The sequence below is a fragment of the Gadus morhua genome, chromosome 3 (genome assembly GCF_902167405.1).
Source record: "Gadus morhua chromosome 3, gadMor3.0, whole genome shotgun sequence".
Classification (NCBI taxonomy): Eukaryota; Metazoa; Chordata; class Actinopteri; order Gadiformes; family Gadidae; genus Gadus; species Gadus morhua.
Genome location: NC_044050.1, coordinates 29,132,430 through 29,152,716, shown reverse-complemented (window position 1 = coordinate 29,152,716; position 20,287 = coordinate 29,132,430). Strand labels below are relative to the sequence as shown.

Genomic DNA, 20,287 nt, shown 5'->3' with positions numbered 1-20,287 from the left:
TTGTTACATTTAGGCCTAACTGTTCAATTTGAATTCGGGGCTTATTTTCCCGATAATGACCGGCGTTCTAGACATTATCCCTTACATATATATTTAGCAGAGTAGGCCTAGTAACAAATGTGTACAAAGTTACATATGTATTAAAAAGAAAAGTCGGGTTGAAATCGGGCTCGGGCTCATACGGTTAATGTGTCGGGTCGGGCCGGGCTCGGACAGAACGTGCACGGGCTCGGGCCGGGTCGGGCTTGATTTTCTGGGCCCGATCTAATGCCGCGTTTCCACTGCAGGGTGCGGAACGGATCGGATCGCAAAGGGGCGGTAGGGAGGGGGCGGTATAGCCCAGCTCAGTTCCGAGGTCGCGTTTCCACCGCCGACAGTACCCTTTGTGGTAGGCCGGATGTCAATCGCCGCGGCAGCTACGTAAACATCGTAAACAACGTCTTCCTCCGCAAGAATGCAGACGAACGTCTCCACCTCCTTGTTCGCCCAAGCAAGCTTTTTACGCAACATGTTAATTGTAAAGAATAATACCTCGAGGCTACTGTTTGTTTGTTTTTATCCCCGCGTCACCCGGAAGTGACGATTCTGTCGACCAATCAACGGAGGGGGGGTGTAGCTAGAATTCCAGGGTACCCTTTCAGGCGTCTGGTCTCGTTTTGGGTACCGCAACGGAGGAGTCCCTAAAATGGGGCCGGAACGGGTACGGCAAAGTCCGGGTCACGCCCAGACTTTGTTGGCGTGACCCTTTGTTGGCGTGATCCGTTCCGCACCCTGCAGTGGAAACACGCCATTATGGCGCATTTCCACTGCAGGGTGCGGAACGGATCCGATCGCAAAGGTGCGGATTGGGTCGCGTTTCCACCGCCAAAAGTGGGCGTGACCCGGACTTTGCCGTACCCGTTCCGGCCTCGTTCTCGGGACTCCTCCGTTGGGGTACCGAAAACGAGACGAGACGCCTGAAAGGGTCCCGGGAAATTCTAGCTACACACCCCCTCCGTTGATTGGTCGACAGAATCATCACTTCCGGGTGACGCGGGGATAAAAACAAACAAACAATAGCCTCGAGGTATTATTCTTTACAATTAACATGTTGCGTAAAACGCTTGCTTGGGCGAACAAGGAGGTGGAGACGTTCGTCTGCATTCTTGGGGAGGAAGAAGTTGTTTACGATGTTTACGTAGCTGCCGCGGCGATCGACTTCCGGCCTACCAGAAAGGGTACCGTCGGCAGTGGAAACGCGACCTCGGAACTGAGCTGGGATATACCGCCCCCTCCCTATAAGAGGGGGCGGTAGGCCTATATCCCACGGCATAAGCTCGACTACACTGCCGCCCATAGGTTTGGCATAGTTATAATGACGCTCGACAGCGTATTTATGCGTTTTGATGTAAACGACAATTTTTTTGTAAACGATGCTGTGTGCAATGTTTTTTTTGAAAACGGGAGGGGGGGAAATATTCGTTTCTATAAATACCCTGCTACGTATAAACGAGGCCTTAAACAGCAACTCGAATTCGAGGAGATAATAATGAGATACTATCTCGTAATAATGATAGTTTCGTAATTATTAGATAATTTTCTCGTACTTACAAGATAATCATCTCGTCATTATGAGATATTTTGTCTCCTGTGAATGCTACGAGATTCCGTAAAAAGGTATTAAATTCAACTTATAATTTCTGTATAAACCCTGACCAAGCTTTTACTCAGTTGAGTTCCAATATTACACACAGATACAATAGTTGATCTGTTGATCAATCCGATTGCGGGGTAAATGAAAACCAAACATCGAACCCGCATCTGGCTCTGAGCCATGGACAGATCCCGTATTACCTGAACCTCGTGAAGACAAGATGCATAGGCCTACTTTTATTTTACGATCCATTCTAAACGTGGTCATTTGTCTTATATGATCGTCAACATATTGATCGTTGCCATTTTTGTGACGGCTACTGAAATAAGCTGATTTAAAGAATCTTTCTAAAGTTTGGATGTTGAGATTTCAGTTGTATCGTCGGACTGAAAATTATATAGAAGAGTAGGCCTACCAATATGCTAACGGTTTCATTTATAACACTCAAGACATTTTCTAAGGCGCCACTTAAAAGAGATATATATTTATATCCATATACCCCCTTGGCTTAACAAGGGGGTGCATAAAAGGAACACGTTAGCCTACTCACCGAATACTGATGAAAATCTTCCCCTCTGTCGCCTTTTCTCGTTCTGGGTTCCTGCGTTGGTCGCCTGCCTGCAACAATGTTCAACATATTGTATCGTTCCAACTTATAAGTCTGTTTGCTACTGCAAGCACATCTAGGCTACTGTTCTTCTTATGCATACTTCCAGCTACAGAAACCATTCAACTATCAAAACGTCCAGCTCTTTAACGGCATGATGACTACCTCTCGGCGTTTTTTAACTCTTTCAACTTTTTAAACTATTACACTTTTTCGGCGTTTTTTTTTTTTCGGCAAGTCAATGGGCGGACGGTCGTCGCCTTCTCTGACATCGTAACATGTTACATTTTCAACATTAACCTTCGTTCAAACTATTTAACAAATAACACACTTGTATCTTCAATAATCTGAAAACATAATTTCGGTTAACTTTATACTTTTTTCAGAATCACAGTTTACGTTCCGTATCGGCTTCGTTTCTGTTGGTCTCAGTTGGACAGTGATTAGCTCAGCTGCTCAGGTCAGAACATGGCGCACGTGCAGGTGGCGCTGCCAAATTGGACTACTTTTTACTACGTCAGTTCGTTAGGACGAAACGCATTCTAGTTTGAACTACTATCATTTCACACATTCTCCAGTCCAAGCATATCTTTTATCGTCGATATGTACCATGTGGATATTTTATTTTATAATCTTGTTTATGATGTATGCGGTGTGTGACGTGTTCAAGCGACTGTGACTTCCAATTCCTCCCTGGGGATCAATAAAGTATTTATCTATCCATCTACCTAACGTGCATTATTTGAACTTGAGTATATTCCGAGCTAGTGGTTCATTCATGGGTTCAATACCTTGTCATGCTTATACATGCTGTGTATTGACTTTAACTATATATTAATCAAACAACTCCATACATTATCTGAATGATATGAAAAACCATCCCATATATCTCACCGTATGAGTATTAATCATTCTCTCCTCTCTCCCTGGTATCCAGTAGGCTATGTTTGAGTCCTAACCGTTAAATACATTTCCTCTCATCTCCTTCTGACCGCCAGGTGGCGCCACCGCGTCACGGACCAGGAATCCAGCGACTCTCCTCCAGGAAGCCCCGGCGCCTCCCCGGGCCTCCCCCACGCAGTGATGTCCGTCCCTGCCACCCCAGTCTCCACCCTTGGCTCCAGCAGGCCGCTGACCCGAACCCTCCTAGCCTCCCGACAGAAGGAGAACCTCTGGGAGAGCAGGAGCCACGACGAGGACCCCGACAGCGGAAGCAGCGCACGGCGAAAACAGACTTTCCCGAGGAGAGGAAGGACGAAGGCTACTGGAAGACCAGCGAGGCGGGCCAGCGTTCCAGAGGGGCCGCTCTCTCTGGAAGGAGCCCCCCAGAGGGGCCCCTCTCTCTGGAAGGAGCCCTCCAGAGGGGCCCCTCTCTCTGGACGGAGCCCTCCAGAGGGGACCCCCTCTCTTGAAGGAGCCCCCAGAGGGGAACCCCTCTCTTGAAGGAGCCCCACAGAGGGGACCCCCTCTCTGGAAGGAGCCCCACAGAGGGGACCCTCTCTCTGGACGGAGCCCTCCAGAGGGGCCCCTCTCTCTGGACGGTGCCATCCAGAGGGGCCCCTCTCTCTGGACGGAGCCCTTCACAGGGGACCCCCTCTCTGGACGGAGCCCTCCAGAGGGGCCCCTCTCTCTGGACGGAGCCCTCCAGAGGGGTCCCCTCTCTCTGGACGGAGCCCTCCAGAGGGGCCCCTCTCTCTGGACGGAGCCCTCCAGAGGGGACCCCCTCCAGAGGGGACCCCCTCTCAGCGGCCTCTCCTGCCCTCAGGCTGGGCCCCACCGCGGCCTCTCCTGCCCTCAGGCAGGGCCCCACAGCGGCCTCTCCTGCCCTCAGGCTGGGCCCCACCGCGGCCTCTCCTGCCCTCAGGCTGGGCCCCACAGCGGCCTCTCCTGCCCTCAGGCTGGGCCCCACCGCGGCCTCTCCTGCCCTCAGGCTGGGCCCCACCGCGGTCGGCCTGGGAGCCCCAGTGCGGGCGGCCTCATGCTCTCCAGTGATGGAGGGCCCGGGCGTGGCTGAGCGGCAGGCTGGGGGTCCCCCCTGGCCCCCCGGCCCTCTAGAGGTCAGCCCCGGTCGAAGCACCGAAGGCCGGCCAGACTAGAGCCCGCCTCACAGGCTCCCCGTCCAGGCCCTCGGCCCGGCCCCACGGGGCAGAGAAGGGCCCGTGGCGGGCGACAGCGCCACGGGTACGGATCCCCGGGGAGAGGAGGTCGGGACGCCTCTCCCCCCGCTGGGGAACGGGCAGGCCGGACCGGAGGAGAGGCGCCTGGGGGGGTCTTCTCCAGGGCCTGGAGAGGAGGCTGGGGCTGGGCTGGGGCTGAGGCTGTTAAGGGGTTAGGGTTAGGGTAGGGTTGGGGTTAGGGTTAGGGGTGGGGTTAGGGTTGGGGGTGGGGTTGGGGATAGGTTAGGTTTTTGTTAGCCACGCATTAACCCCTCCCATTCCCTTCATTTCGTTTTAGTAATTTTGTGCGGTTTGATGATCTGTGTTTTGAAGAGAATTGAAGAGAATATTATAAATCGAAAGGCATTTTTCTATAATTTTTTATTTTTTTTTATTTGACCTTTATTTAACCAGGAAAGTCCCATTGAGATTAAAAACCTCTTTTTCAAGGACGTCCTGGCCAAGAGGCAGCAACAAATAACATATGTACACTCACAATATTACACTCACAACATATAGACAGAAATTCAAATGATAAAAAACAGAATATACAATTTGTATATTCACTACAAATGTTTTTGTAGTGAATATACTAATAACTAATCACTAATAGTAGTTGTGCTAAATCCCCTGCTTCAATTTGGTGCTGCTTTGGTTGTGCTCACAGAGAATATAAAGAACGTTGGACGCCGTACGTTAGATCCCTCACGTCATTGTGGATCAAAATAATAACTGTAGGGGAAGCAAACCGGATCAGCTGCATTCCTCTGACCGGAACCGTGGTCCAGTTTACATCACGACCAGACGTCATAACGCATAACAGCACATGACAGAAAGGTTGGGAACACATAACTATAATCATTAATACGAATCATTGGAACTTGCAGGTTGGTTGTTATCCAACAGCCTGATTTCAAGAGTTGGATAATCAAGATATGAGTTATATTGCAGTATTAATAGTTTATATATGCATTCAAAGTTGTGTTATCAACTCGTAACACTAGTAGAAGACCAACATGCTGCAGGTATGCAGTCACACCGGTGTCTACAGGTGATCTGAACAACAGGGATCACGTTACATGATGAGTGACCTTGGAACTGGTAACCAATTGGTTAGGGACCGTACTCATGTTTCCATCACAACATGAACTTGAATGAATGAATGTGGTCGAAGAAAACAAATGGTCGGAAGGAAGGCTTAACAGAGAGAGGGAGGGGAGCAGGACATCGTGACATCCACGTGACTTATCCCCATCGTCAACGATAGGAAGGCTATTTTTAGCAGCACACGTCGATGCTGAATGACGCACAAGGGAGAGTTGCACAATGGAGACTTACAAAATACAAATATTTTAATATATATATAGAAAGGTATGACAACCGAACAGCAATATCCCCATGGTTACCACATGGCCTTCTGAGCAGCATCAACTCTAGGACCCTTACTGGAAGTCCTGAATGATGCCCTTTTATTTTTGACCGCGGTGTTTATTCCTGCTCTCACCTCCAGGTGTCGCCAAACACCACCGTGTGTTGCTCCATCTTATAATAACGTCGGTTTCTCCACATATGGATCTTTCTGCTTTCGATGCGGTGGGGTTTAATAATAGAGTGCCTCTGTTGGGTTAATTGTAGGAAATGAAGGGAATCATCTTTACCTCTATAAATCAATATAAAAAAAACAGGGCCGTTCCCCGGGAAACTAAATAAAGGACATGTTATGTAATAGTAATGCATAGGAGGAACATAACGTCTAGGCCTCCAGGCCTCCCGCTACACCGACGTCTCCGAATAGACCCCCGCTGCTCCCGGGAGGTCTCTGCGCATTACTGACGTCACCCGTACCGGCAGCACGGGACGTGAAGCGGGGCTGCGCGCGCAGAGCTCGGAATCCAGGAGAGGCGTTGGAATTCGGCTGATGACGTTCATCACATGTGATGAAACAGTCAATGACATTAATTCATTAATTGATGACTCTTACGTTGGCAACTGCTGCTCCTCGTGCATAGATACCATCAGGTCTTTGTCTGCAGTCACCGCGTGGAGAAACCAGTGTGCGCGCACACACACACACACACACACACACACACACACACGCACACACACACACACACACACACACACACACACACACACACACACACACACACACACACACACACACACACACACACACACACACACACACACACACACACACACACACACACAAAACCCCCTTCCGTGAAACACTTTTTGTTGCTAGGCAGGCGTCACTACTGTTGCCAAGGAAATGTTTTCACGTAGCAGAGGAGAAGGTCTGCGTGGAGGGAGGGCAGGGGGGTGGTTGGTTACCAGAGTGGTGGGGGCGGGGCTGGGGGCAAGTTCAAGGCCACCGTTCCCAATTATGGTGTGTGTGTGTGTGTGTGTGTGTGTGTGTGTGTGTGTGTGTGTGTGTGTGTGTGTGTGTGTGTGTGTGTGTGTGTGTGTGTGTGTGTGTGTGTGTGTGTGTGTTTTCCAAGTGTGTGTGTGTGTGTGTGTGTGTGTGTGTGTGTGTGTGTGTGTGTGTGTGTGTGTGTGTGTGTGTGTGTGTGTGTGTGTGTTGGAAAGAGCGGTTGAGAGACCGAGTGAGAGGGGACAAAGGATCTGCGCGAGGAGATCGTATTCATGTGTTCATAACGTTGTATGATATAACATATTTCACAGAAATCGTATGTCACAGATTATGTGGGAGACGAAAACAAGTCCGATGTTAGAATCCGAATTATTTGACGCATTCTTTGGAATTTCTAGATAAAAAAATATTTATTTAAATATGTTATTATCCTATAACGTGTGCAGACACATTTCCCATGACAAAGTGCATCTCTTACTGCGTCGTGCAACGTGGCCTCTGCAAAACCTTTGTCCTGCACATCCAGCGGTGTGATGCTATGTAGAGTAGCCTACAGGTCCGTACCTCTCTAGAGCAGAACCCCTCTCTGTCGTACACCGGGGCTGGGTGGACCCTGTGTAGTGCCCCGTACCCCTCTGGAACGCTCCGTACCTCCCTAGAGACGTACCCCTCTGAACCCGTACCCCGAGCGTTCCGTACCTCTCCAGAGCCGTACCCCTCTGTCTCTATGCGCCGGGCGGGGTAGAGCCGTACCCACTCAGTCTCTGTATTCACCGGGCGGGGTGGAGCCCAGAACGTGACGCGGCAGCCGCGCTGTTATGCAACCATTGACCTACTAACACATATTCTACCGGAGAGGACCTGGAGCAAGGCAGCACCGCGCAGCAACACGGAGAGCCGAGGATCGGAACGGAACCCGGCTAGAAACACGTTGAGCCACGAACGACTACTGATCTCTGATCAGAACAGGAGCACTTTGGTCATTTGGAGAACAGGAAACGCAGAGCGAACCCCAGCCGGTGGAACCAGACGGCTTTTGTCTTTGCGTTTTTGGAGACACGTCCCTTCTGAAGGTATTTGAACCGTTTTGTTTCTATTAACGGAACGTGTGGTTGTTTCTCTCCGGCTGTTTGGTGTGATTCGTGGGTTTAAACCCCGGACCATGTGAGCCCAGAGCCGCTCGGCGCACCGCTGATGCTCGGCGCACCGCTGATGCCCGGCTCATTGTTCCCATGCGGCCCCCCTACCGGCCGCCCCTCACCCTCAACCTTATTTTAATCCAACACACATTTTCTCCATCATTTTGACCTTATCATATCCTAATACACATATTATACATGTTAAAACCAGACAATCGTGCGGATTTGGAAACGGTTTTCTGGTGGAACATGGAGTCAAACGATTCGGACATCCTCTCAATGTGCTCAATGTCAAAGTGAGGTAGTTTCCATCCTGGGTAAGAGGACGCCCGGTGTCGTCGACATGCAGCGTGATAAACTGTATCGCGATTAACTGTGTCGTGGACTCGAATCGGAATAAACTGTCGTGGTAAACTGTGTCCTGATCAACTGTGTCGTAATAGACTGTATCGTGATGAAATGTGTCGTGATAAACTAGGTATCGGCTCGATGGGCGCTGCTGTATCAGCACGTGCATTTGGTGAGTTCGCCTTTTGAAGTCAGACCTGAAAGGTTATAAAGTCAGATGCAAGGTTACTTGTATATTTGTACCCTGAATCGTGGTTACATTTATACACTGAATCTAAGTTAAATTTGTACCTGAATCTTAGTTACATTTGTACATGAATCTTAGTTACATTTGAAACCTGAATCTAAGTTACATTTTAACCCTGAATCTCAGCTTTAAAGCCTAGGCCTATAATAATAATAATAACATCCTAGTTGTGCCTTTCTTTGTTAAGATGTTTAATATTGGCATATAGGCAGCTATATCTGATATATTTAGGTTTTTCCAGGTTTATAGCCAATACTTTATAGCCACTTACATAATCATTTTAGTGTAATTTTCTAAGGACGGAATCGAGAAGCCAATTCAACTAATAGATGGTACAAAATACCAGAATGTTGATACCAGAATGTTGTATCACTGGATGTTTTGATATTTTAAGCTGACCATCGCTTTGCCAGGTGATAGAAACCAGGGCAGTGGCAGGTGGCCAAGGCATTCAGACTCAAGACATTCAGACTCAATAACACTTTCCTGAAGAGGCTCCTAAATTTAGCCTTGGTCGGAACATAACTCACGCAGAATTAATACTTAGAAGTTGTTTACTTACCTTGAGGAATAGATGTGCATGTTATTTTCCTTCATGTGTGTTGAAAAAAAATAACAATATAATTGTTATGAATCTAAAATAAGGGGTTGTAACATCTATACTGCAATCTATAGTCACCTATATGTGGTTTGCATAAACTCATCTTAAACTGTGCCACTATTTATTGCAGAAATGCACACTAAGCATGTTTAACAAGATGATTATTAAGGGCTTTTGATTACAATATGACGTATCAAGATTATCAAGATGCAAACATTACTGGCAGCCTAATGGCAAAAACCACAAACATGAAAGCACAATACATGTTCGTTGAGCATGGATTAGGGCCCATCTGAACTATTTTACTGTAAAGTCGACTATGCGATGATGTGTCTGGTAAATTAACAGTCAACATGTTACTGATAGGCTTGTGTGAAGGCATTCGTCTCATACTGGAATCATGAGCAGCAGCACTCGCGGCAATCGGCTTCTAGGAATCAGTGAATGACCTGGAATGTCTGGTGGCCGGCCTCAGGTTCTGCAGGCTTTACAAAAACACCCCTCCCCACACACACACACACACACACACGCACACACACACACACACACACACACACACACACACACACACACACACACACACACACACACACACACACACACACACACACACACACACACACACACACACACACACACAGCCAGTTGGAACCGGCTGCCTTGGGCCTCTCTACATGTGCTGGGGGGTGAATCACTGGGAGGGAAGTGGAGTGTGTTATTCACCTCTCATGAAGTCATTGCACAGCTCATACTGGTGATGAGGGATCCTTTAGCAGCCTGCGGCCCAGAATACTCATTCCAAGATCTATCGAATGGATTCCTACAGCCAGACGACAGCCAATGGGGAGGGAGAGGGCTCTTCCTGGGTTATAACACAAGGAGCGACCGGGTGTGTGTCTCTCTGTGTGTGTGTGTGTGTGTGTGTGTGTGTGTGTGTGTGTGTGTGTGTGTGTGTGTGTGTGTGTGTGTGTGTACCTGCGTTACCTAACCCGTCCCCTGTTGTAGTGTTCACCGTGTGTTACCCGAGGACCGGAGGAGGCGGCCGGCATGTAGGTCAAGTGCTGCAACAGCCAGCTTCTCTCCGCAGCCTCGGGAGAGGGAGGGGGGGAGGGAGGGAGAGGGGGAGAGGAAGGGAGGGGGAGAAAGGGAGAGGAGGAGGGAGGGAGGGGGGGGGCGGTGTTACTCTCTGCTAGACCGCAGCTCCCTGGGTGTGTTCGATGACGTAAATGCAGTCTCCCCCTCCCTCTCCCCCTCCCTCCCCCTCTCCGTGGAGCAGAGGCATGCCACGAGGCTCAGCTTCCTGCTCCTCGTTGTGTGACGGCGGCGGCGGCGGCGGCGAGGACGGCCGCGGTCACACAATCACAGCCGCTGCCTCCTTTGTTACCTATTTGATCATTTAGTATACTTGTTGTTGACGTAATCCCAACCCCCCCACCCCCCCCCCCCTCCCCCCATAATCCCCCCGCTGCTCGTTAACCTAAATTCCTCCAGCGACCCCCCCCCCCTAACCCCCGTACCCCTCCTCCCCTCCCCCCCCCCCCTTACCCCCGTACCCCCCCTCCCCTCCCCCCTTCCTCTCCTCGCTTTAATTCCTTTTATTCTCTCCTCTCGGTGGCTCTATTTTTAGAGAGCACTCTAAAAACTCCCTTTCTCCCCCCCCTCGCCCCCGCCCCCCGTCTCCCCCTCTCTCCCCCCCCTCCCCCTCCTTCTCCCTCTCTCTCCCCCCCCCCACCCCCTCCCCCTGTCTGTCCCTGGCCCGCAGCCCCTCTGACCTATTTTATGGCTCCCAGTCAGAGACGGAGGAGTGTTTACTGCGAGGCTGTTTCTAGGTCAGTGGGACACGCAGACGTACGCGCCCGCCGCTCCCTCCCATTCCCCGGTCTTTTGTTGTCGGAGCGCTCTGCCTGCGCTGGTGGCTCTCTGAACACAACGGACTGTAGCGAGGTCCGCTCTGAGCCGTACTCGCTTGCCACCAGGTCTGTAGAGTCATTTGTGTCTGAACGCTCGTGTGATCGTGTGTGAGAGGCTTGCCTGCTTGTGTTGCGATGCTCTATTGTTGTTGGGCTGTTTTTACATCGTCTGTTGCTGAGGAGTCGTGTTTGATGTTTTGCAATCGCCGTGAGGGTGTTGTGCTGTAACCGGAGGGGAACGGGTGGATTCATACGAGAGGTGTAGAGGATGATCAGCGAGAAGAACGCACGCGGCTGAGCGCAGGAAGCTCACAGCTCAAGGTCATTGGTCGTGAGCGAGGTTCCTAACTGCTGTTATGTAATGGCTCGTAAATCACGGTACAGACACGGTTAGCAGACCGGTGAGACGTCCCGGTGGGCCGGGCAGCCCTTTACCGTAAGCCATGTGTTGGGGAAGTGGCAGAATCGACCTGAGGGGATGCCTTATGATAGAATCAGACACAAAGAGAAGGGGTTGCATCATAGGGGCAGCGGGGGTATTTATAGAACGCTGTTTTAACGGGCCACGTGGGATCAGATGTATTTTCGCTGGGCGGTATGATGTATTTGTGGCACCTTGTTTATTGTACTACCTTTATTGAATATTAGACTGAGTGATGTAAGAAGAACACTGAGCGATAGCGCATATCTTATTCAAGGCAACGTCTAGCTTTTACGTTTAATAACACACTATGCATGCAGCATGTACAACTTTCAATTTGAATTTTTACTTTTGGTATTTTGTAATACTTGATCAAATATAAATAAATACTAATGCTATAGAAAGAGACGTTGGTTATTTTATGTTAGGCTCAATGTTTAATTGGTTGTATTCCAGCTTTTTAATATTCAAGCTGAAATAACATCCTGTCATAAAGGGAAGTAAACAAAGCAGTTACAGTCAACCGTATCAACGGTCAATATTGAACCAGCTGGCTGTATATGGCCTCAGGTGTTTTATAATGTTACAGAGAGGGAGAGCTCTACCGAGACATCGTAACCTGCTGACATAATTACCGACATTATTACACACACTCTCATAACCATTATCTCAGTGTGTGGGTAACACTGCTTATGTGAGTATATCAGAATACTGAGAAGACTGCCGTTAATACACAAACACACACACATGAACATAGACACCCCAACACACACACCCTTATCTGTGTGTGTGTGTGTGTGTGTGTGTGTGTGTGTGTGTGTGTGTGTGTGTGTGTGTGTGTGTGTGTGTGTGTGTGTGTGTGTGTGTGTGTGTGTGTGTAACACTGCTTATGTGAGTATATCAGAATACCGGACTGGCATTAATACACAAATGCACACACACACATATATATGTATATATATATATATATATATATATATACACACACACACACACACACACACACACACACACACACACACACACACACACACACACACACACACACACACACACACACACACACACTATTATCTCTTTGTTTACCACTTCTTATGTGCGTATATCAGTATACCGGACTGGCATTAATCACACAAATACACACACATATACACACCTACACACACACACAGACACGCACAAACGACTCCATACCTTACAAAAGGCTGCAGCACCATGTTACACCACAATACTCAGGCGATGCCTCTGTTAGCATCTCCGCTCCATTCAGGGGCTGGAAGGGGCTAGTGACATAACCTTGGACCCCTGGCGATGTGTGAGCTACTATCCATTGTTATTGGCGTTGCGGCGAGGTCGGTTGTGCAAGACTTCCTGCTCTGCCCCCCCCCCGTCGACCCACACGGGGGGAAGTGGCGTGGCGGGTGGTGGCGGTGGTTGTGTCACCCTGGCGATGTTGTCACAGTTTCCCAATGACAGCGGCGATGGTGGCAGCAGCTGGGGGATCAGACTGCAGCCGTGGTGTTAGTATCAGACCCCCCCCCCCCCCCCCCCCCCTCACTACAGGGGGTCGATTGTTACACGGCTCGAGTTATGAATGGGACACATAATGCCGCTCAATAATTCATTCATCTTTTATCGTGGTGGTATGGGGCGAATCACATTCCAGAAGAATAGAAAGGGAATACCTAATTTGTTTGGCAGAGATTGGCGTCATTGCTGCCTGGCTCAAATGTTTACTCTACTCCTAATTTAAAAAATCGAGTCAAGGTCAAGTTTAGAAAGAATAAACCTACCGACTTTTGGTAGTGCTTCAAAAGAAGGGTGTTGACCTTTGCTTCCCACAGAGATACTAATGAGGTTGGAGTGTGTCCTCCTTGAGGGGCGGACCAGTCCGATCGATGGCCCCGTAAACCCCCCTAAGGCCCCGGCTTCCCTCTCTGTAGCCGTGCTGGCGGAGGTTCAGGCAGCTGTAAACCCTGTTATGTGACTGTGACGGCCTCTTACACAACAGCTCTGCAGCAGCAAGGAAAAAAAGACCCTTCATTAAATCCTGTTTTGAATCTAAGCCCACTCTGCACCTAGCTGCCAAAGCGCCAGACACCCCCTCCCCCCCTCCTCTCCCCTCCCTCCCTCCGTCGTGGAGGACTGTTGACCTACATTCTATACATCAGAGGAGGTGGATTAGTCTGTGATAATAGCCGTGATGTGAATGAGTATGTTTATGGCCACACTAGAAAAGACTTGGTTATGTCATAATTGATCTGAAAAAAGTGAAACATCAAAGTGTGCTACGTTTCAGAGATGAACGCCCTGACCAAACGACCTGGTTTTCAGTGTTAAGCGTTACATTGTGACATTTGTGTATGGTGCAAGATGAGTGCAATGCTTTTTTTAGTTTTCTGTAATCTAACCAAACTTTCTCTCTGCTTCTCTCTCCTCAACCAGATCCCTGTGAGCGAGCAGCTCTGACACGGAGAGCAGAGGAAGTGGAAAACCCTGGAAAACAAGCGCTGGCCTACATTCAGAGGGAGGCCCCCCCGAAGAAGACCTCTTGGCCTCGACATTCAACACCCCGGCGGCGATTAGGAAAGACTCCGACAAACCTGTAATCACTCGTACTTAGGCTTGACGAATCACTCTGAGGCGAAGAACTTTTGAGGGCTCTACCTCTCAGTTCCTCTTCTAGTCCTGGACACGATTCCAATGTGCGAGATCTTTGTGGAGATCCGTCTGTTTCTGATGTTCTTAGAGAATACCGACACCTGAAGATTCACAATCGGTTGTGGACAAAATAAACTAAATGAGGTTCTCTCACCGCGGCGCCCAAATACCTCACCCCGAGTTCTTTGCAGATCCTGCAACTTAGAAGAAGTCGAGTCCCGGCGGGAAAACAAACAGTTAGCGTACCCATCCCCACTCGCTCCCTTCTCCCCCCCCCCCCCCCCCCCCCCCTCCCCTGGCACCAGAGCTCCTCTCGTCCTCCACCATGGAGAGCCTCGGCCTGCTCAACCTGCCGTCCAGCGGCAGCGCCAACAACAACCCGGACGCCGACGACACCTTCTCCAACTACAGCGACAGCCTGCCCTCCCCGCCGCCCGGGGGCGGCTCGCGCTCCGGCCGCCAGAGCAAGAGCTCCAAGACCAGCCTCGCCTCCCGGCGCAAGCGGGAGTTCATCTCCGACGAGAAGAAGGACGCTTCTTACTGGGAGAAGCGCCGCAAGAACAACGAGGCGGCCAAGCGCTCCCGCGAGAAGCGCCGGCTGAACGACATGGTGCTGGAGAACCGCGTGATGGCGCTGAACGAGGAGAACGTGCGGCTGAAGACGGAGCTGCTGCAGCTCAAGCTGCGCTTCGGCCTCATCAGCACGGCCGCCTACATGGAGAAGAGCCAGCAGGTGTCCGCCACGGCCGCCGCCGTGGCCGCCGCCGCCGTCGGGGCGGGCTCCGGGGGGCTGGCCCCGGGGGGGGGGTCCTACCTGCCCAGCAGCGGCTACTCCAGCGCGTCCCAGGTGATGCTGAACTCGGACTCCTCGGAGACGGAGCAGTCGGGCCGCGGCGAGCGCCACGCCCAGCTCCCCAAGTACTCCCCGCGCGGCTCCCTGTCCGACATGTCGGACGGCTCGTCCCGGGACAGCCCCGAGCCCATGGGCTACGACATCAAGAGGGAGCCCCTGGCCATGGAGGGGCCCCTGGAGTACCCCAGCGAGATGCCCGGCGAGGTGTACCACGGCGGGCACGGCGCCCAGACGGCGGCCCCCCACCCACAGGACGCCCAGGAGGACTACTCCATGGACTACCACCACCAGCACCAGCACCACCTCCACCAGCACCACCACCCCCAACCACAGGAGCCCCAGCCCCACCCCGAGGCCCCCAGCCCGGCCCCCCAGGCCCACCCGGCCCAGAGGAGCGTGATCCTGTACCGGTCCAGCAGCGGGTCCTACCCCGTGGACGGCCTGAGGCCGGAGCAGCAGCCCCTCCCCGCCCGCCCCCCCGCGCCCTTCAGGGCCTCCGGGGAGAGCATCAGCGAGGTGGCGGAGCGGCTGGAGCGGACCAAGACCGCCGACTCGCCGCGCTACGAGGACGAGGACGACGACGACGCCGAGTACATGGAGCAGCAGCAGCAGCAGCAGAGCTACCCGTCCGCGGTGGGACAGCTCCAGCACGGTGAGGAGCGGTACGGCGGCCGGGGCCCGGAGCACGGCCACGCCCTCGCCGAGGCCCCCCTGGACTCCTTCGCCCCGGCCCTGCTCCACAACAGCGAGGAGGGGAAGGCCGCCTTCCGCCAGCACAGCGTGTACCACCAGGGCTCCCTGGACGAGGAGCCCCCCGTGCTCACCTACGAGGGCGGGCCCCGGAGGGAGGGCTTCCAGGGGTACCAGGAGAGCTCCTCGGCCAAGGACACCTCGTCCAGCGACGGGGACCCCCGCAGCTCCGACAAGGAGGGCTCCACGGACGACGAGTCCCCCCCCCCCTCCTCCTCCTCCTCCTCCTCCTCCTCCTCCTCCTCTTCCTCTGACCTGGCCGGTGTCCACCAGAAGGCCGGAGGGGACGCCGCCGGTCAGTCCGGCGAGGGCCAGGCGGAGAAGGGCACCGCCCTGCCGCACAAGCTCCGCCTCAAGTACCGAGCGCTGTCCAACGCGGCGGCCGCCAGGACCCCGGTGGACGGGGTCCCCATCGGCTCCTGCACCCTGGCCTCGCCCGCCCCCACCCTGCCCCAGCACCCGTACCTCGCCCTGCCCAGCAGCCAGCAGGGGGCGGCGGCCGGCGGGGAGACGGACGGCGAGATGCAGACCGGCGGCGAGCTGGGGGAGCTGAAGACGACGGGGCCGAGCGGCGGGAAGAAGAGCAAGAGCCGGCGGGAGTAGGGGCCGCGCCGAGGGTCGCAGCTCTGAACACGGACTTAATCAGAGTCGTAGCCACTGCGTTTTCCCATGATGCACCACACTCGTGTCCTCAAGCACCACCACTACAGCTGCAGCCGCTCCTCTGGGGAGGGAGGGGCACGTGCTCTTCTCAGCCAATAAGACACGCCGGACCGACGCCAGAGATCTCCGCGGAGAACAATGGAGGTGATTCAGCAGACTCTGGTTTCAATGAGTCACATGCTCCCTCACTCACTCACTTTTTCCTACCTCTTCTCATCTCTTCATTCTTCTCCATTCATGGTTACACTGAACGTTCAAAAAACAAAACCATGCATCAGACACAGCTGTCCTGGAAAACTACACACAGACACGCACACACTCACTCACACTCTCACACACACACACACGGAGAGACAAGATGTTGAATCTGTTGGGGGCTCAGGTGTAACTGATTAGACTCTGAAGAACCAGTATGTCTCCCATGGCACTATGGGAACTTCCCATGAACCAAAGAAGTCTCTCCTACACACCTCCTTGTTTACCCATCTTCCCATTTCAGTCTTCGATGTCATTTCTGCTGCACAGATAACCTCTTAAATTCTCAAGCACTTGGATTGTATATTACTGTGAGATACGCATTTGCATATATTGATTCTATTTTAAGAAGAAAAAAAAGAAAAAATCGGAGATGAAAAAAAAAAGCCAAGCTGTTGGATGTCGTAGACTCAGAAATAAAAAAAAGATCGGTTTGATATCGTAAACGAGTCAGTTGTACAGTTGAACTTTCGTTTTTTTTTTTTTTTTTAAACATGCCTCAAAGGTTTTCTGTATGAGACGAAGCTTTTAAAATAAAACATGAGAAAATATAAAAACCAGCACCACCACTTCTCCATATCACCGGTCCTGCTGCGGTCGGACAGCCAGCCTGACGGATGCACTTCCCGGTCCCACTTCAGAGCTCCGCTCCGGGTCTCTCGGTAGCATTGACGGGCCGGAGCCGCGCTCTGGGCCGGGGCGATACCCCACGCCTAGACCCCGCGGTGTTCACAACATGGTGACATGGCAGGGACCAGCGCTATGACTGCATCCCTATTTAGCAAACTAATTTACATATCAGTCGCGACGGTGCGGTCAAACACTATTCGTTTAGTACGCCTGACAAGCACAAACGGTTCCAGACAATCCCCAACCCGCCCCCCCGGTAGACAACAGTGAACACTTTTTTTTAATTCTTCGGAATAGTTGAAACACACTATAATTGCAAAAGCTGCTCTTTCTTTCTCTTATGACGTGCCTCTTTTCGATCTGTTGTCCCCTGTACAGGAGAATCGGCCAGCGGGCCACATGTGCACTGAGTTTAAACTACAGTATATGCAGTCGAGAATACAGTTACTTTGTTATTATTGGATGACTTCCTGGTGCCTGCCTCTGGCTCTCAATGTATAAATGTAAAGATTTCCAGCCCTTCTGTTATTTTATTATACTATTGTTTTGTATTTTTATTTACCTGGTTGTGTTCTCGTGTGTTTTTCTGTCACTGTGGTGTCACGGCCCCGATGCTCTTCGTTGTAAATTGTCCCTTCAGACCACCGAGTCTGTTTACTATCTGTACTCTGTGCTGTTATCGTAGGCCTATTCCGTGTTTTTTGCCAAATGTCTTCATGAAAAATGGAAAACATTGAAAAATGTTTCTTTACCCATAAGTGGTCATGATTCACGATTCTTCATATGTGGATATGGACGATGGTTAAGATGATGAGCATTCATTTTTGATTGTGGAAAAATAAAATAAAATTTGTGATGCGTTTTCTTGAACATTTGGCTCCTTGTATTTGTGACGCTGTTTTTCATTAAAGTTTGATTATGAATAAATGAATACGTACACTTAAAATACTTGCAATTACATATAATTATAATAATTATTACATCCTTCAAATGTAACGCAAGCCAAACCTGAAACTACAGCCTCCAAACACAGTAAAAGCCTACAATTATGCCATAATAAAATCTAAACCAGCAATACAAAGGAAAGAACAGCATGCCTATACGATGTCTCCCTAACAGGTTAAAGCTATTTAACCAGCAGATGTAAGCCTGTAACGATGTAATGATGATCTGATCCAGTGCCAAGGGTGTGGTGCGGTTAGGAGCGCGCTAGTCAGACGTTATTAGAAGAGATGGCTGACCTGCATCTCTCCACTCAGCTGCACTGTTATTACATGATGGGATGGGCAGACAGGCAGTTGCCTTGGGATTTAAATCAAATACCAGTCGTTCTGTAATGTATATTAGAGACAGAATGACGGTTCGCCAGCTCCTAAACCAACGTGTACACAAGGTAATAGACACGATAGGTATTTATGGAGTTTAGTGTATCATTATGTGTTGCAGATGGTGTTATAAGCAATGCGTCTCCGTGCATCACCTCTCAAGGGCGGGGTGTGCGCTTTTGAGAGGCACTGCATGTCGGCCCAAAGGTCAAACACAACGAGATATTGTAGTCCCTACAGTCATACGAAACCCTGTTTGTTAATCTATTTAGCTTTTCGTTGGTTAACCGCACACAGCCCTTCACAAGAGAGAGCCCCGGCAGACGCCCGTAAACGAGAGCAAGGTGACATTCCGCAGAGAGGACCGCAGCGGTGCGTACTTTACTTTCTCGCCGTCGCTCTTTTGTTTCGTTCTCTCTCGCCGCGCTGGGACCTCCCTCTACCCTGGTCCCCTCCCAGCCGCTATCAACACGACTTCTGTTTGTTGTTTTAAAGCTGAAGGGGCTGCAGAAACAGGGCTCGAGAGAAACTAGGTCAAGGGGGACTGGAGGGAGAGGATGTGGGGCTGGGGTGCTGAGAGGGTGAGGGGGGGGGGGGGGAGACTGTGTGGGGAGGTGAGGAGAGGCTGAGGTGAGGAAGTAGGGTGAGAGGGTGAGGGGGGAGGGGGATGAGAGCGTGAGGAGTGCAAGGGGGAGTAGGATGGTGATAGGATGAGGGGGGAGAGAGGGTGAGCGGGTAGAGGGAGGAGAGGGAGAAGGGGGTGGTGAGGGGGGAGGGTGGGGAGAAGGTGACAGGGTGAGGGGGGAGAGAGGGTAAGGGCGTGGCCGTTCAGCATGAGAGGAGGGGCAGGCAGAGGAAGGAAGCTCTTAGCGGTTACGTCAGAAGCCTCTGCAGTGAAATAACAGCTCCGAAAGTCGCTGTTATGTATGTTATGTTACTGCCGCATGAGGCAGGCCAAGTCACCAAGGCAGGGGGGCAGCTGACGCACACAAAACACGCACACACCAGCGTGCGCGCACACACACACACACACACACACAGGAACAGACACACGCAGACAGACACAGACACACACACGCACACACTCAAATACACACACACACACACACACAACAGAGCGTGTCACGGCTGGGTGAAGTTACTGGGAGCACTGGCTGTTCCTGCCATGTGATACGAGCCGTCCTGAACAGCGCGTTCCCGACAGGACTGGAAGCTGCAGTTTGACCCGGAGCACCTTGGAGCGGTCAGGTTCTCCCACGTCAGACAGCTGGACACACAGGGCCTGTTACAGGCTGCTTACAGGCCAGTCACAGGCTGCTTACAGGCCAGTTACAGGCTGCTTACAGGCCAGTTACAGGCTGCTTACAGGCCAGTTACAAGCTGCTTACAGGCCAGTTACAGGCCAGTTACAGGCTGCTTACAGGCCGCTTACAGGCCGCTTACAGGCTGCTTACAGGCCTGTTACAGGCTGCTTACAGGCCTGTTACAGGCTGCTTACAGGCCAGTTACAGGCTCCTTACAGGCTAGTTAAAGGCTCCTTACAGGCTAGTTACAGGCTGCTTACAGGCCTGTTACAGGCTGCTTACAGGCTAGTTACAGGCTGCTTACAGGCTAGTTACAGGCTGCTTACAGGCTGGTTACGGGCTGGTTAGGTTGGAGCCTGACGGTGTTTCTGAAGCTCGCTGAACACAGGATGGAGTTACTTGACGTAACC

The 20,287-nt window shown here is 51.5% G+C and overlaps 1 protein-coding gene and 1 long non-coding RNA gene across 3 annotated transcripts; one reads left to right on the top strand and one right to left on the bottom strand.

The window, feature by feature from the left end:
- The first annotated feature begins 7,000 nt into the window (after positions 1–7,000).
- nfil3-5 (nuclear factor, interleukin 3 regulated, member 5) lies at positions 7,001–18,118 on the top strand. 2 transcript variants are annotated; one of them, XM_030350589.1, is made up of 2 exons: positions 7,001–7,843; positions 13,882–18,118. In XM_030350589.1, exon 2 carries the CDS (start codon positions 14,423–14,425, stop codon positions 16,301–16,303), a length of 1,881 nt encoding a protein of 626 aa, XP_030206449.1. In that variant the 5' UTR covers positions 7,001–7,843; positions 13,882–14,422; the 3' UTR covers positions 16,304–18,118. The 2 variants fall into 2 exon arrangements, with proteins under 2 accessions (XP_030206449.1, XP_030206450.1); XM_030350590.1 differs by lacking the exon at positions 7,001–7,843 and adding an exon at positions 10,870–11,081.
- Positions 8,731–12,750, bottom strand: LOC115539816 (uncharacterized). Its single transcript, XR_003976042.1, has 4 exons — positions 12,631–12,750; positions 10,081–10,193; positions 9,829–9,925; positions 8,731–9,590 (listed from the first exon to the last, which is right to left on the bottom strand). It is a non-coding gene; the product is annotated as an uncharacterized LOC115539816 (long non-coding RNA).
- Positions 18,119–20,287: the final 2,169 nt, after the last annotated feature.